A 16,963-nucleotide genomic window follows, 5' to 3' on the forward strand; every position below is an offset into this window, starting at 1 on the left:
GAAAACCTCCAAAAATTTTTTGAGCGCTGACGTGATATCACAAATGGAAAATTCCACAAGGCGCTAGAAAGGTTCCCAGGGGATGAACAGGTGTCTGTGCACCACAGACAATTCTGAGAAGTGACCTCACATATGTAATGACCAGAAGTTAATGCAAAATAGAAAAACTGCATAAAGTGAAAAATGAAGATCTTGATCGTGTATTGAAAGAGTGGATTCGTCAGTATTGGAATGAACATAGGCCACTTAACAGTGTGCTGATCATGAAACAAGCACAGATCTATCATGATGAACAGAAAATTGGAAGTAATTGTGAACATTCAGCAGGCTTGTTACAGAATTTTAAGAAAAGTCACAGCATTAAATTTTTAAAGATCTGTGGTAATAAAACATCTGCTGATCATGAAGCAGCACAGAAATTCATTGATGAGTTTGCCAAGATCGTCACTGATGAAAATCTACCATGCTGAACGGCTGCATCAGTACTTATGTCTGTTGAACAAATGTAAGACAAAGACTGCTTACCGGTAGCACATAAATTTAGAGTCAGGAATAATGACGTTGCCAAACAGCCACTGACTGTCCACCTGGACAGCTGGGATTGTGATAGCTTACATTTATATAATATTTTTAATGATATTGTACATGAAACATTAATGTAAATTATTAAAAATGTTATATAAAACTACCTGCAGTGTATATGTATAAGCTGTATATGTAACGTAAAAGGATCTTGTGTTTAGACTTGGTTCCCTTCCCCAAGGTAGAGGCAAATATTCCAAAATCCAATATATTTCTGGCTCCAAGCATTTTGGGTAAGTGGTGCTCAACCTGTATCAAAAAATAAATAAGTAGTTCAAAAGTAAAGTTATTTTCAAAGTACATATATGTTACCATTTACAACTCTGAGATTCATTTTCTTGCATGTAGACACAGTAAATCCAAGAAATGCAATGGAATCAATGAAAGACTACATGAAATAAAAACAGCCAATGTGCAGAAGACAATAAATTGTGCAAATACAAAAGAAGAAATAATAATAATAATAAAAAATAAGCATAAATATTGAGAACATGAGATGCAGAGTCCTTGAATGTGAGTCCATAGGTTGTGGGAACAGTTCAGAGTTAGGGTGAGTGAAGTTATCTCCTTTGGTTCAAGAGCTTGATAATTAAGGGGTAATAACTGTTCCTGTGCCTGGTGATGTGGGTCCTGAGGCTCCTGTACCTCCTTCCTGATGGCAGCAACAAGAAGGGATCATGGCCTTAGTGGTGAAGGTCCTTACTGATGGATACTGATTTCCTGCAACACCGCTCAATGTAGATGTGCTCAATGGTGGGGAGGGCTTTACCTGTGATGGACTGGGTTGTATCCTGCTTTTAGTAGGATTTTCCATTCAAGGGCAATGGTGTTTCCATACCAGGGCACGATCCACCAACACCTACAGAAGTCTGTCAAAGTTTAATATGTCATGCTGACTCTTTGCAAACTTTTAAGGAAGTAGAGGCGCTGTTGTGCTTTCTTCGAAATGACACTTATATTCTGGGCCCAGGATAGGCCCTCTGAAATAATAACACTGAGGGATTTAAAGTTGCTGACTCTCTCCACCTCTGATCCCCCGGTGAGGACAGGCTCATGGACCTCTGTTCTCTTCCTCCTGAAGTCAATGATCAGCTCCTTGGTCTTGCTAACATTGAGTCTAGGTAATGCAAAAAGAAAGCAAAATAGTGAGGTAGTGTTCATGGGTTCATGGACAATTCAGAAATCTGATGATGGGGGTGAAGAAGCTGTTCCTAAAACATTGAGTGTGTGTCTTCAGTACCTTCTTTCTGTGGTAGTAATGAGAAATGGGCATGTCCTTTATTAAGGACCTCCAGCACCCAGGGCATGCCCATTTCTCACTGTTACCATCAGGTAGGAGATACAGAAGCCTGAAGGCACACACTCAGTAATTCAGGAACAACTTCTTCCCCTTTGCCATCCAATTCCTAAATGGATATCGAAGCTTTGGACACTACCTCACTTTTTTTAATATACAGTATTTCTGTTTTTGCACATTTTAAAAAATCTATTCAATAATGTAATTGATTTGCTTGTTTATTTACTATTATGTTTTATTTATTATTACTATTATTATTTCTTTTTTCTTCTCTCTCTGCTATATTATGTATTGCATTGAACTGCTGCTGCTAAATTCACTTCACATCACATGCCAGTGATAATAAACCTGATTCTGACTCTGATTCTGATTCTGATTCCTGGATTGTGAGGGTCCTTAACAATGGATGCAGCCATTTTGTGGCATCACCTTTTGAAGATGTCCACAATGGTGGGAAGGCTAGTGCTTATGATGGAGCTGGCTGAGTTTATAGCCCACTGCTACCTTTTCCAATCCTGTGCATTGGCATCTCTATACCAGACGCTGATGCAACCAGTCAGAATTCTCTCCATGATATATCTGTAGAAATTTGCTAGGGCCTTTGATGACATACCAAATCTCTGCAAACTTCAGTAGAGTGTGTTTGAAGAAATCTCCTCAATCAAGAAAGTGGGATGACAAATTAATCTGGTTTATAACATAGCCCTCAGTGATGATTCTAAGTTCCCACAGCCAACCTCAGTATTCCTTTTTGTTCAGCCCAACCAATGACTTTAGCACTTTGCTTTGGCAGAAAGGAGCATGGAATAAAAACAAAACTCAAGGATATTGCTGTGAATCGTAATTTATGCACAAGCTAATTTATTTTTTGCAGGGTTCTATTTTTGAGGAAAATTTAATTTATTGCATTAGGTGCTCAAAATGAGACTATGTCTGATACAGGACCATAAGACCATAACATAGGAGCAGAATCAGGCCATTTGGCCCATTGAGTCTGCTCTGCCATTTTGTCATGGCTGATCCAATTTTCCTCTCAACCCCAACCTCCTGCCTTCTCCCTGTATCCCTTCATGCTCTGATCCATCAAGAATCTGTCAACCTCTGCCTTAAAAATACATAAACACTAGGCCTTCACAGCTGCCTATGGCAATGGATTCCACAGATTCACCACTCTCTGGCTAAAGAAATTTCTCTTTATCTCCATTCTAAAAGGATGCCCCTCTATTCTGAGGTTGTGTTCTCTGGTCTTAGACTCTCCCACCACAGGAAATATCCTCTCCACTCTATCAAGGCCTTTCACAATTTGATAGGTTTCAATTAAGTCACCCCTCATTCTTCTGAATTCTAGTGAATACCGGCTCAAAGATATTAAACACTCTTCATATGACAAGCTGTTTAATCGTGGAATCATTTTTGTGAACCTCCTTTGAACCCTCTCCATTTTCAGCACATATTTTCTGAGAGAAGGGGCCCACAACTGCTCAAGATACTCCAAGTGAGGCCTCACCAGTGCTTTATAAAGTCTCAACTTTACATCCTTGCCTTTATATTCTAGTCCCCTTGAAACGAATGCTAACAATGCATTTGCCTTCCTCACCACAGACTCAACGTGCAAATTAACCTTTAGCGAATCCTGCACAAGGATTCTTAAGTCCCTTTGCACCTCAGTTTTTTATAGTTTCTGTCCAGTTAGAAAATAGTCAACCCTTTCATTTCTTCTACCAAAGTGCATGACCATACATATTCAAGGGGAAAGGCCTTGCTAGAAGCCTCAGAATAGAGGGGCGTCCTTTTAGAATCGGGATGAGGAAGAATTTCCTTAGCTAGAGGGTGGGGATCTGTGGAATTCTTTGCCATAGACAGCTGTGAAGGCCAAGTCTTTATGTATTCTTAAGCAGAGGTTGATAGATTTTTGATTGGTCAGGGCATGAAGGATACGTGGAGAGGGCAGGAGATTGGGGCTGAGAAGAAAATCGGATCAGCCATGATGAAATGGCAGAGCAAACACGATAGGCCAAATGGCCGAATTCTGCTCCTATATCTTATGGTGTTATACACTTCCCGGATCTGTATTCAATCTGCCATTTCTTTGCCCATTCTCCTAATCTGTCTGTCCTTCTGTAGCCTCTCTACTTCCTCAAAACTACCTGCCCTTCCACCTGTCTTCATATCATCTGCAAACTTTGCAACAAAGCCATCAATTCTATCATCCAAATTATCAACATACACTGGAAAAAGGATCTGTCCCAACACAGACCCCTGTGGAACACCACTAGTCACTGGCAGCCAGCCGGAAAAGGTTCTTTTAATTCCCACTCTTTGCCTCCTACCAATCAGTCACGGCTTTATCCATGCTAGAATCTTTCATGTAATACCAAGGACTTGTAGCTTGTTAAGCAGCCTCGTGTGGCACCTTGTCAAAGGCCTTCTGAAAATCCAAGTACATAACATCAACTGATTCTCCATTTTCTATCCTGCTTGTTATTTCTTCAAATAATTCAAACAGATTTGTCAGGCAAGATTTTCCCTTGAGGAAACCATGCTGAATATGGTCTATTTTATCATGTGCCTCCAATTATTGTGAAACTTTATCCTTAATAATCAACTCCAACATCTTCCCACCACTGCAGTCAGACTAACTGGCCTATAGTTTCCTTTCTTCTGCCTCTCTCCCTTCTTAAAGAGTGGAGTGACATTTGTAATTTTCCAGACTTCTGGAACCATTCCAGAATCTAGTATTTCTTGAAAGATATTACTAATGCCTCCACAATCTGTTCAGCCACGTTTTTCGGAACTCTGGGATGTACATCAGCTGGTCCAGGTGACTTGTCTATGTTACAGTCCTGCTAAAGGGTCTCGGCCAGAAATGTCAACTGTACTCTTTTCCACAGATATTACTTGGCCTGCTGTGTTCCTCCAGTATTTTGTGTGTGTTACTTGGATTTCCAGCATCTGTGGGTTTTCTCTTGTTTGTGTTCAGACCTTTCATTTTCCCAAGAACCTTCCCTCTAGTTATAATAATTTCACACACTGGAACTTGCACCATACTGCTAGTGTCTTCCACAGTGAAGACTGATGCAAAATACTTTTTCAGTTCTTCCTCTTTTTTCTCTTTGGGATGTATATATCCTGTGCTTTCCTAATAGCTTCCCGAAACTCCCCTCATTGCTGTTCTGTCATCATCCCTGCCAGTGTTCTTTTCCAAGTACCTGAATAGTGATTGGAAGAATTTGCTTTGGATTTCCCTTGGACTTTTCATTGTTGTGGAACCAGATGGAATTCTCAGTGGAGTTGTGAGATGTTCCTTTTCATTTGCCAATTTTCCCTGCCGAATGTTGAAGGAGGTTCACAAGAAATTAACTATTTCTTGTAGCCTGCCCCCTTGCTTTCTGTTCTAAAATATATCCCCTCTCTTCCTTCTACCCCCTCCCCCTGTACTTATCCTGGAAATATATTTATAGCATCCCTGAGTTTGCCTCCTTTTTTTGGCAGTTACTCACAAGACTAGCCTGTTTATTGATTTCTTTCCTTTTCTCCCAACCCATTTTGATTGAAGAGGCTACTGCAAAGGATCGAAGAAAGCTGCAGGGAGTTGTAAACTTATTGTAGCTTATCATATTTTTATGTATTACATGTACTGCTGCCACAGACCAAAAAATTTCACGACGTATGTCAGTGATAATGAACCTAGTTCTGGTTCTGATAAATGTGATCTAAGTGACTTCAACTATGGGATGGATGTTGGTGCCAGATGGGGTGGTTTGAGTATCTCAGATGCTGCTGATCTCCTGGGAGTTTCACAGACTGCAGTCTCTAGAATTTATAGGGAATGATGCGAAAAACAAAAAAAATCCAGTGGGTGGCCATTCTGTGAGTGAAAACGCCTTGTTAATGAGAAAGGTCAGAGGAGAATGGCCAGGCTGGTTCAAGCTGACAGGATGGTGACATAACTCAAAAACACACACAGTTTAACAGTGGATTTGCAAAAGAGCATTCTGAACACACAACACATCGAACCTTGAAGTGGACGGGCTGCAGCAGCAGAAGACCATGAGCATGCACTCAGTGTTATGTTCATGGCTTCTGTAGGAGGTACATAATAAAGTGGCCACTGAGTGTACGGTAAGAACAGAGTGGAACCAGCTAATAATTGGAAGTCATAGTTGCTTAATCAGATGGTGGGGTGGAGATAATTCTCCATCAAAGGAGGTGTTCCTTCCCTTTGCTAGACTGCAGCTCATCCTTGGGCAAGGGGTAGCACCTGCTTAGTCCTGCCATTCTCCCAATCGGAGTAATTTGAAGCCATGGGAGAAGGTGGTGGATGGTCATTTGAGCAGCTGTTGTTAATCGCAAGTCCTGGTTATGCAACCCCTGACTCCAGGCAGACAATCTCTGAAGAGCATTGCTCATGGCTGGGGTCACCTGTCTTGTAAAGGCCCTGCCCAGAAGAAGGCAATGGCAGGTCACTTCTGTAGAAAAAACGTGCTAAGAACAATCATAGTCATGGATAGAGAAGGAGTAAGAACAACAGCATGAAAGGAGTCTTCCCTCCAGGCAACAATTAGATTAATAACAGATGGAAGATCATGATTGCCCACATCATATGGCAGGGCACGAAGATGATGATGAGTTGATTAATGGATATTAACTTTTAAAAATCCTTAGTTATCACAATGTACTCACAATTGGCTGGTGCAGTTGCACTATCTGACGTGCAGTAAGTCTCTGATCCTGATTGTGACTCTGTTTGCTGCAGGAAGTGAATGTGGAGTTACAGGATCAAAGTGAGGGTTTGGTCACACTAAATAAGCTGGCTGAAGAGCTTGGCGGGTCCTCTACAACTGAAGAACGGACGCAGCTCCTCAACAAAGTCAACACTCTATCAAAGAATTTTCGAGGACTGGAAGAGGCTACCAAAAAAAAGTGAGTTTCCTGCCACTGAGTTGTAGGGACTGAATATGTTTCATGTTGCCACAAAAAAAAAACATTGTTTATTGTATCCAGATATATTCCTTAGACAGCAAGTTATGACATTTTTGCAAATATGTGTGTTTGGGTGCCTCTGATTATGTGATAAAGAAACAGAAACCTGCAATCATTACCTGGTTAGTTTCAAATCCAAACAAATGACTTTATTCGTAATCACTGTCTGCTTTACTAAAATATAAAAAAGTAGAAAATACTGAGGTCTCATAATAACTTGGAACCATTCACCATTGCCTGTATTCCTTCAATAACATTTATCACACAATCATCTCTCTCTCCTGCCCGTCCCCTTTCCCTGTCATCTTTTTCCCTCTCTCCCTTTCCTTCCCCTTTTTCCCTCCCCCTTCTCCCTCCTCCACCTCTCTCCCCATTCTCTCCCGCACTCACTCCCCCATTCTTTCCACCCTCTCCCCACCCTATCTGTCCCCTCTTCCCCACTCTCCACCCTCACTCCCCCATTCCCCCTCTCCCCTCCCCCTCTCCCCTCCCCCTCCCCCCTCCCCTCCTCCTCTCCCCTCTCCCCCTCTCCCCTCTCCCCCTCTCCCCCTCTCTCCCCTCTCTCCCCTCTCTCCCCTCTCTCCCCTCTCTCCCCTCCTCTCCCCCTCTTCTCTCCCTATCTCCCTCTCTCTCCTCCCCCTCCCCTTCCCCTTCTTCCCCTCTTCCTCCTGTCCCCTTCTCTCTCTCCCCTCCCCTCTCCCTCTCCCCTATTTCTTCTCCTTCTCTCACCCCTCTGCAACACCAGACTAACTTTCTACATCTGTTCTATATGTGTTTTTGTTGCTTCTTTGTTTTCCTTTTTTTTTACTTTTGCTCTCATCTTCTGTTCTCTCACACTCTGATGGTCAATTTGAGCCCCTTTCATGCATCTCCATTTACCCTGATCAGCCTCACCAGCCTCACCCTCTTTAATCCTATCTGTGTTGCTTTCAACCTTTCTCCTTGCCTTCCACACCCTCCGCACCCCCCAAAAAAATAGCAGTAGAACATCATTGTGGAATGATAAGGTGAATATTCCTTCTTTGCTAAATATCTTATACACTTGGCCAGAGTGTGACTTTTCAGAAAAAAATAAGCTGGTTCCAATGTTGCTGGTGAGAAGTTGCAGCAAAGGTTCACCAGATTGACTCCTTCCTTTGTTTTATGAGGAAATATTAAGCAATTTGGGTCAATATTTCTTGGATTTGAAAGAATGAGAAGTGATCTCATTGAAATGTGTGAAATACTTAAGGAGTTTGGGAGAAGTGATGTTTTCCTTGGCTGAGGCATCGAGAGGCAGGGGTCATAGCCACAAAACAAGGGATCACCCACTCAGGATAGAATTGGGAACAAATTTCTTCACAAAGGGAATGCTGACTCTTTGGAATTTTTGCCCAAGAGGCTCAGTCATTGAGTGCATCAGAATTTTTTGGATACTAACGCCAGCAAGGAAGATGGGGTTACTGATTTTTTTGGCTGCAAAACAACAAATTTCATGTCAAATAGGGCAGTGATAATAAACTTGATTCTGAGTGGCAAACATAGGAAGCTGAATGACTTCAAAGTTTACCCCGCCCACCCAGGACATTCTCTCTTCTCTCCCTTCCCATCAGGGAGAAGATGCTGAAAGCATGTGCCACCAAGCTAAAGGACAGCTTCTACCCTGTTGTTATCAGATGCTTAAACAATCCCCTTGTAAGATAAAATGGATTCTTGACTTCACAATCTGTCTCGTTATGATCTCCCACCATATTGTCTACCTGTTGAAGGGACTTCTCAATTCCTTTTGCCTTATAATTGTATTTTTCTTGTACATATTTCCAATCTCTAAGACACTCACATTTCCTCTTCTCATCTCTTTCTGACTGTAATCTTTTCATATTTCTCCTTTAAATATTCATACTGGCAGACATTTCCTTCAATTATCTTACACCTTCTTTCTGTCCGACTCTATTTCCATGCTAAGGATACCTCTGACCACACTATCTCTCACTCGTGACTACCAGTACTGTTCCTTTCATGTCAACAGAGAACACATAAAAATGGAATTGAGTATCACTGTCACCCGCAGCAGATGAGCTGAAGGTGGTGGCAGGCAGTGATATCCATTAGTTAGGGGTTGGTGTCTCCATGATGGTTGGTTGACTTTAGGGTGATTGAATGCTGAGAAATTTTTTGAAAGTTTGTTAATAGTGATATTATGTCCCTATCTGTTGATCCCAGTTACATAGCTCTAGGGTTTGAATGGTTCAAGACACATTTGAACTCTTCAGTTGTGAATCAATAATAATTGGACACTACAGTCCTACACCTGTGCATTATCAACTAGGTACCCCTGTTCATACGGTTATTTTTTCTGTTTTGTTTGCAGAGAGGAAGATTTATTATGTTGTCAACTTCAGACAGACCAATTTAAAAGCTTGGTAAAATCATTTGGAAAGTGGGTAGAAGGAATCAATAGCAGGATTCCAGTTATTGACTCAAGCCTTTCAACAGAAACTCTTCAAGGACATGTGTCTGATGTTAAGGTGAGTAATTTCAGGTTACTAAATACTTCTGGGTAAATTCCAACTGAATCTGACTGAAAGGCATTCAAACTCTTTGTATGTGAAAGTATTTTCAAATTCCATTTCTATTAGGACTATGATTAGTTTGTAGGCATTGTCTCACTTTGCTGGGCTTTGTACTTCAGTGGAAATAGTGTCTCCCCATCTGCCCAAACACTTCTTAATAGGTTTGTAAACTATGGCCAATAGTAAAATGTCTCAGAAATGTTGCAAAACTAAATTTGAGAACAAATCAGCAGTTGGGTTCAGGGAAAGTCTTAAAGACGGCGTGTATGAAGGAGGCATTCCAGAACTTGGGCATAGAATTGTAAAGGCATATCTACCAGTAACAGAGGTGTTCACGTTTCCCAAGGCAGAATTCCTGCCCTTTGGAACATCGGCCTCTGGAGAGTATAATGGTTAATGTCCGTAATTTCCAAGTAAGTAAATTATTTAATAGTGGGATAAAAGGGTCTCTGTGTACACTTTGCATTCTTGTATTCTATTTCCTTTGACAATGTAGCTGAGCTGCAGTCTAGCTGAATTTGATACTGGAGGTCACATCAGGAGCCAGTGACACCTTTGGTGCTCATGATGAGCCCCTGGTAATTGTTAAAATGTAAGTGTGTGTGCAGTGGAAATCACTTCCAAAATATTCACACAAAATCAATGACGTATCAGCATACCATCAGCATTTTAAATGCAGGGGACCCTTTGTGAAGCTGATATGGATAATATATCCAAAGTGGATGAATTTGCATGTCTGTCAGAAAAAGGTAGGGGTAAGAATGCACTGGAGCAGAGAGCCTTCCGGTGCTGTGATACTTTAGCAAAGGTTTCCAATTTCTAAAGCATGTCACAATTCCATAATGAAGTGGTATACAACATTAGCTTCTGCCCTGGTCGTCATTTCTCTTCGAAATCATTAAGGAAAATAGTGGGGAAAGCTTGCCCTCGGATGGTCATTATAAATTGTTAGCTTTGGAGAAACCGTGGGGTGGAAGCAAGGCTACACTTGTGGGCTGCCCCCAGCACGTCCTCGGACTGTGTTGGTCGTTGATGCAAACGACCCATTTCACTCTATGTTTTGATGTACGTGTGACAAATAAAGCTAATCTCTAACTCTTAACCTTTGATTTAATTATTCACCGATCATCCTTCCTTGATCAGGCTTTTGTTTCCCACTCACTTTTTCACACAAGAAAACTGTAATCGTATAATGTTAAAAAGTGTGCAATGTTGTATTTTATCAGGTCATGTGTGATGAGTGGGCTGAGAAAGCTTCTGAGGTTCAGGAAGTTAACCAGAAAGGATCGGCATTATGTCACTTGATCAGTGTGCTAGTTTCTTCTGCCACTTCAAGAGCAGCACTCAAGTCAGGTAAGGTACTGACTTTTAGAACACTATAGCATGGTACAGGCTCTTCAGCCCCTGTTGTAGTGCCGACCTCTTAGTCTCCTCTAAGATCAATCGAACCTTTCCCTCCTACATTTTTCTCTCATCCATGTGCCTATCTAAGAACTTCTTAAATGCCCCTGATGTATCTGCCTATAACACAACCCCGAGCATGACATTCCATGCACCTACCTGCTTCTGTGTAAAAAAAATGTCTCTTGCATTCCTCCCTATACTTTCATCTAATCTCCCCGAAAGTATTCCCCCTTGTGTTAGCCTTTTCCACATTGGGAAAAAGGCTCTGGCTGTCCACTCTATGCCTCTTATCATTTTTTGTACCTCTATCAAGTTACCTCTCATCCTCCCTCAGTCCACAGAGAAAAACTTCTATCTTGCTCAACATATCCTCATAAACCAATGATTGCCTTTTTTTCCCTTGAGTATTTTAAAACATCCTGAATGCATTTTAAAGTAATTAAACTACTTATTAGATTGGTGACCAGGATAAAGATTGTGTTTTGGAATTTTCAGATTCTTGTTCACATTTCAGCAGGCAGCTTAATGAGGTGCAATACCAGTGATGCATGTAATGTTGTGAATGGATTGTTGCCATCCCAGTTTATAATGGGAATGCCTCCAGTTTGCTTCACCTCCATTTGGACTGACCTTCCACCATCTCTCAGTCAATACCAACGTGTTTAAATCAATTACATTTCCAACCAAGATGCACATGATTTCTCCAGTGCAACTCTGATATGAAGCCTATATTGTATGGAGTTTTAATTTCATGGATTTGTGGCTAAATAGGTTGCTTCAGTTCAAATTAAAAATGTGTTAAGATTTTAATTAAATATAGAAAGGTCATCACTCTGTCACTAATATCCTGTAATTTAGCATAACGTATGAAAGCTTAATTCATCACAGTTTGGAGGAATGATTTTAGTTCTGCTTATTTTTTCTTGCCTTCACATTTAGACCATAGGAGCAGAATTAGGCTATTTGGCCCATCGAGTCTGACCTGTCATTCCATCATGGCTGATTTATTACTTGTCTGAACTCCATTCTCCAGCCTTTGATGCCCTGACTAATCAAGAGCCTATCGGTCTCCACCTTAAATATACCAATGATTTGGTCTCCACAGCTGTCTCCATAAGATCTGATTAAGGGCTACATGGATGTTTTCTCTTGTTACAGTGTGATCAGAAGACTTAAAGGGATCAGAACCAGACTCTGAATCAGCATAGGCTTTATTATCACTGACATTTGTCATGAAATTTGTTGATTTGTGGCAGCAGTATAAATGCAATACACAAAAAATTACCTTAAATTACAATAAGAAATGGAAAAATAAGTAGTGCAAAAAGACAGTAAAAAGTGAGGTAGTGTTCATGGATTCATGGTCTGTTCAGAAATCTGATGGTGGAGGGGAAGGAGCTGTTTCTAAAACATTGAGTTTGGGTCTTCAGGCTTCTACATGAGGACATGCCCTGGATGGTGAGTATCCATTATGGTGGATGCTGCTGCCTTGAGGCATCGCCTACTGAAGATGTCCTCAATGGTGTGGGAGTTAGTGCCCATGATGGAGCTGGCTGAGGTGCGCCTGCGACCATGTTTCCACGTGTGGTCTTCCTTTCCCTTGAAGGCTATTAAAATTTTAACAATAATTAAAATAGACAATGAAGACACAACTTTCCTACACCTGACATGCTTTATTTTGTGTTTACTACAACTCAAATAACAGGAATTCTTTACCTCAATATACTGCTCTGCAGGTCCACAGGTGGTGAATGGTGTGGGAGAAGTCTCTGATGTCTGTGATTCCAAAGGTAAAGAAACCACTTTTAAGTAACACAATTATAATCCAGTTTTGTAACAAAACCAAGTACAATCAAACTATATTAATTTGGAATGCTTCCATGGTGCCAACCTGAACTCTTAATGTTCAAGCACACTTCTAATTGACTTATTTCTAGATGTTATACAGTAGAATAATAAATTATCTAGTGAAACCTGTAAGTTTCAAGAGAGCGCAGGAGACTGAGGTAAGTGAGTGTCAAGGGAGAACAGGAACTGGGGCTCCAATGTGTGAAATGTGTTTGGGAACTGCGGCTCCAATGTGTTAAAGAGATCATGGGAACCAGGATCTTGATGTGTTAATGGGTGTGTTGAAATCAACAGCCAGTGAGCCAGATTCCAAACCATCGGAGCCAGACAGCAGATTATTGAAGTTTTGCTGTAGTGGAAGTTTTGGCAGAATTGCAGTTGTAGCTGTTACACCGCACAGTCCATATAATTCACGCACAACACATAAAGTAATACTACCACAAATAAATTATCAAGTAATAAAATATTTTCCGGGAGATTGACATTTAGCATAAGGTGCATTTCCCACACAAGTTAAAAAATAAACAATATAAAACTACTTGTGCTTCATACGTGATGAGACCTGGGTGGTGGCAGGGAGTTCAGTAGTCTCTTTTTCAGTATTTTTATTAGTTTCTACATAGAAGAATACAGAGTACAAGAAGGTATATATAAAGGTTAAAAAAAACTACCAATTACATTATCTCTATTCATAATAACGATCTCATTACCCCATAGTCATGTAGGTTAGTCAAAAGTTAAATTGAAATAAACTAATTTATTACAAAGAAAGCCTACCAAGACTGAAGCTGTTTATTGAGGAGAAAAAAAAGGTAGGATACCTTCTCATATAATAAAAATTAATAATAGTCAACATCTAAATTTAAACAACGAATTGAGGGTTATGAAAGTTTTGAAAATAATTCAGAAAGGGTCCCCACAATGTTTGAAAGTCTTGACGAGATTCAGAAATTGAACAACGAATCTTCTCTAAATCTAAACATGACATAACGTCGCTTAACCATTGAGCATGAGTAGGAGGAGAAACATCTTTCCATTTAAACAAAAGCACCGTCCTATCTATAAGAGAGCTAAAGGCCAAAATATGTAAATCAGATGTCTTCAGCTTGATATCTTGTCCTGCAACAATACCGAATTGGGCCATCAGAGGATTAGGCTTAAAATTGACTTTGAAAAGTAAAGAAAAAGTTTGAAAAACTTCCTTCCAATATTTTTCATGGACAAGTCCAAAACATATGAATTAATGAAGCTTCTCCATTATTACATCTGTCACAGTAGGGAGATATATCCGAATAAAAACGAGATAGTTTATCTTTAGTCATATGGTCTCCATGTACCACCTTAAATTGTATGAGGGAATGGCGAGCACATAGCGATGAAGTATTAACCAGTTTAAAAATTTCATCCCAAGTTTCCTCAGATATTGATGTCTGTAAATCTTGTTCCCAGAGATTCTTAATTTTGTCTAAAGGAACATTCCTCGTCTCCAGTGACATACTATAAATATTAGATATTGAACCATTATGAAAAGGTGTCAAATTAAAAATTACGTCTAGTAAGTTCTTATCTGAGCTTATAGGAAATGTGCATAATTGAGATCTTAGAAAGCCTCTGATTTGTAGAAATCTAAAAAAGTGAGTTTTGGGTAAGCTATATTTAGCTGACAATTGCTCAAATGAAAAAAGATTTCCTCCAACAAACAGATCCCAAAAACATTTAATACTCAACCTGTCCCATTCTTTAAAAACTAAATCAGTCATGAAGGGTTTAAAAAAATTAGAATAAATGGGACTAGAAAGGGAAAAATGTCAATAAACCAAAATGTTTTCTAAATTGTATCCAGATCCTCAGAGTATGTTTAACTATTAAATTATCAGTTAGTTTACTTACAAATAAAGGAAGTGAGGATCCAAGAAGAGAAATAATGGAAAATATATTAACAGAGTTAGTTTCTAAAGAAACCCATACTGTACAGTCTACACAATTAAAATCATATAGCCAAAATGTAAGATATCGTATATTTACTGCCCAGTAATAAAACCTAAAATTAGGTAAGACTAAACCTCCTTTTGAAGATAAACTTTATTTAAACAAGGATGTTTATTTTTCCATATATCGGAGGATAAAATAGATTCAAGAGAGTCAGAAAAGGATTTAGGAATAAAAATGGGTAAAGCCTGAAAAAGATATATAAATTGAAGTAGAATATTTATTTTAGTAGAATTAATTCATCCAATCAATGATATTGAAAGAGGTGACCAATTTAATAGTATCTTTTTTACATGGTTCAATAAAGTAAGAAAGTTTTCTTTAAACAGGTGTTTGTAATTCTTAGTGATTGTTACACCCAAATAAGTAAGTTGATTCCTTACAATTTTAAAAGGGAAATAGTATTAATTGATACCAAATTATTTAAAGGAAATAATTCACTCTTACGTAGGTTCAATTTATATCCTGAAAACTGGCTAAAATGGGAGAGTAAAGAAAGTACGCAAGGTTACGAGGTCGCAACATTAGAGATAAAAAGCAATATATCATCAGCATAAAGCGAGATTTTGTGAGTGATACATCTCCTTAAAATACCACAGATATCATTAGATTCTTGAAAAGCAATGACAAGTAGTCTCAGTCTGGAGGAAGAAGCTGTTTCCCATTCTAACAGTATTTATCCTTATGCTGCAGTACCTTCTGCCTGATGGTAAGGGGGGGAGGTCAAAGAGATTGTGGAACAGATGGGAGGGATCCTTGAAAATGTTAAGGGCCTTTCATGTACAACATTCCTGATAAAAATCTCAGATAGGTGGAAGAGAGACCCTGATGTGGGGTTCTTTGTGGTGGGTTTGATAATATTCTTTGTGGTGGATTAATTTGTGTCCAAAAGGTTACATCACCATTGGTGTGGTGGTTGCTGCATAACTGAAGCCCTATTGGGTTGTTATTGCACTGCAAAAGCGATGATTGACCAATCAGCTTTGGAGGATGGTTGGTGACATCATCTGAATGAAGTCTGACCTCTCAATTCAGGGTTCAGGATCAGCATCAGGTTTATTGCCACAGACATATGTCATGAAATTTGTTGTTTTGCAGCAGCAGTACAGGACAATGCAAAAAAAATTACTATAAGAAATATAAAAAATAAATAAGTAGTGCAAAAAGAGAGCAAAATGTTCAATAGTTCCATTTAATATCAGAGAAATGTATACAATGTACATCCTGAAATTTTTGTTCTTCACAGACATTCATGAAAACAAAAGAGTGCCTCAAAGAATGAGTGACAGTAAAAACATTAGAACCCCACAGCCCCCCTCCTCCCTCACCCAAGCAAAAGCAAAACAACGACACTCTTCATCCTACAACCGCATCAGCAAAAAAAGTATCAGCACCTTCCACCCACCAAGCAAGCAATAGCAAAGCCCCCAGTAAAGACCATGATCTACAGTACAACAAAAACTAATTCAACATACCACAGACTCTCTCTCTCCTCAATAAAGGGAGAAAAAGGTGTCCCCTTTCACAGCAAGAGGGAGACATAACTAATCAACTCACTGATATATGCTGTTATAAGTCTGTCATGCTGCTTTCTTTCTAAGTTCTCTGCCTGGAGAATTGGCAAAAATCTTTCTCCCTCAGCGCGAGAGATAGAGAGAGAGAGAGAGAGTGTCATTTGCAAAGTATAGAGCATCCGACAGCTGATCCGCTGTTTCTGATGTTCCGTTTACTCCTGCAACGTTTCAGTCGGTGGCACCAGCTTAGAATCAGCCCGTCTGCGGGACTGTGAAACCCCAGAACCCCGAATGCGTGCTCATCTCATAGGCCATGTCCTTGGGATATCGAAAAGCAGGCGGTCTTGAGACCCCTGTGAGCGGGTCCCACCGCTGCAAAGAACCGAAGTCTGAGTCTAACTCCAGGTCAGGGTCTTCAACAGAACCCCAACCACCATGAAAAGGGGAAAAGAGAGACATCAGAGGTAGAAACTAAGCTGATTTTGTAGATGAACACGAAGGAGTCGCCATTGAGCACCATCATAACTGCTCCTTCAACTCTGAATTACTGTGAGGTAGTGTTCACGGTCCATTCAGAAATCTGATGGAGGAGGGGAGGAAATATTAAGTGTGTGCCTTCAGGTTCCTGTTCTTCCTGACACTTCCGTGTCCAGTGAACATGCAGTTTACTCAGCAACCCACCAATTTAACTCTCGCCTAATCACAGGACAATTTACAATAGCCATATGACCCATTCACTGTTACATTTTTGGACTCTGGGAGGTAACCAGAGCACCCTGGAGGAAACCCATGCG

General features: G+C 40.1%; 1 protein-coding gene across 20 annotated transcripts in view; it reads left to right on the plus strand.

Annotated features, from left to right (window-relative positions):
* The window catches only part of dst (dystonin), a 603,331-nt gene that overhangs the window by 369,710 nt on the left and 216,658 nt on the right, over positions 1-16,963 (plus strand). For all 20 annotated transcript variants that reach the window (XM_072250685.1, XM_072250715.1, XM_072250746.1 and 17 more), the window contains 4 exons: positions 6,636-6,802; positions 9,213-9,369; positions 10,641-10,767; positions 12,555-12,608. In XM_072250685.1, coding sequence (XP_072106786.1) covers positions 6,636-6,802; positions 9,213-9,369; positions 10,641-10,767; positions 12,555-12,608 — 505 coding nt within the window. The remainder of the gene's footprint in view (positions 1-6,635; positions 6,803-9,212; positions 9,370-10,640; positions 10,768-12,554; positions 12,609-16,963) is intronic.

Source organism: Mobula birostris, chromosome 2 (assembly GCF_030028105.1).
Source record: "Mobula birostris isolate sMobBir1 chromosome 2, sMobBir1.hap1, whole genome shotgun sequence".
In the NCBI taxonomy this organism is placed as follows: domain Eukaryota; kingdom Metazoa; phylum Chordata; class Chondrichthyes; order Myliobatiformes; family Myliobatidae; genus Mobula; species Mobula birostris.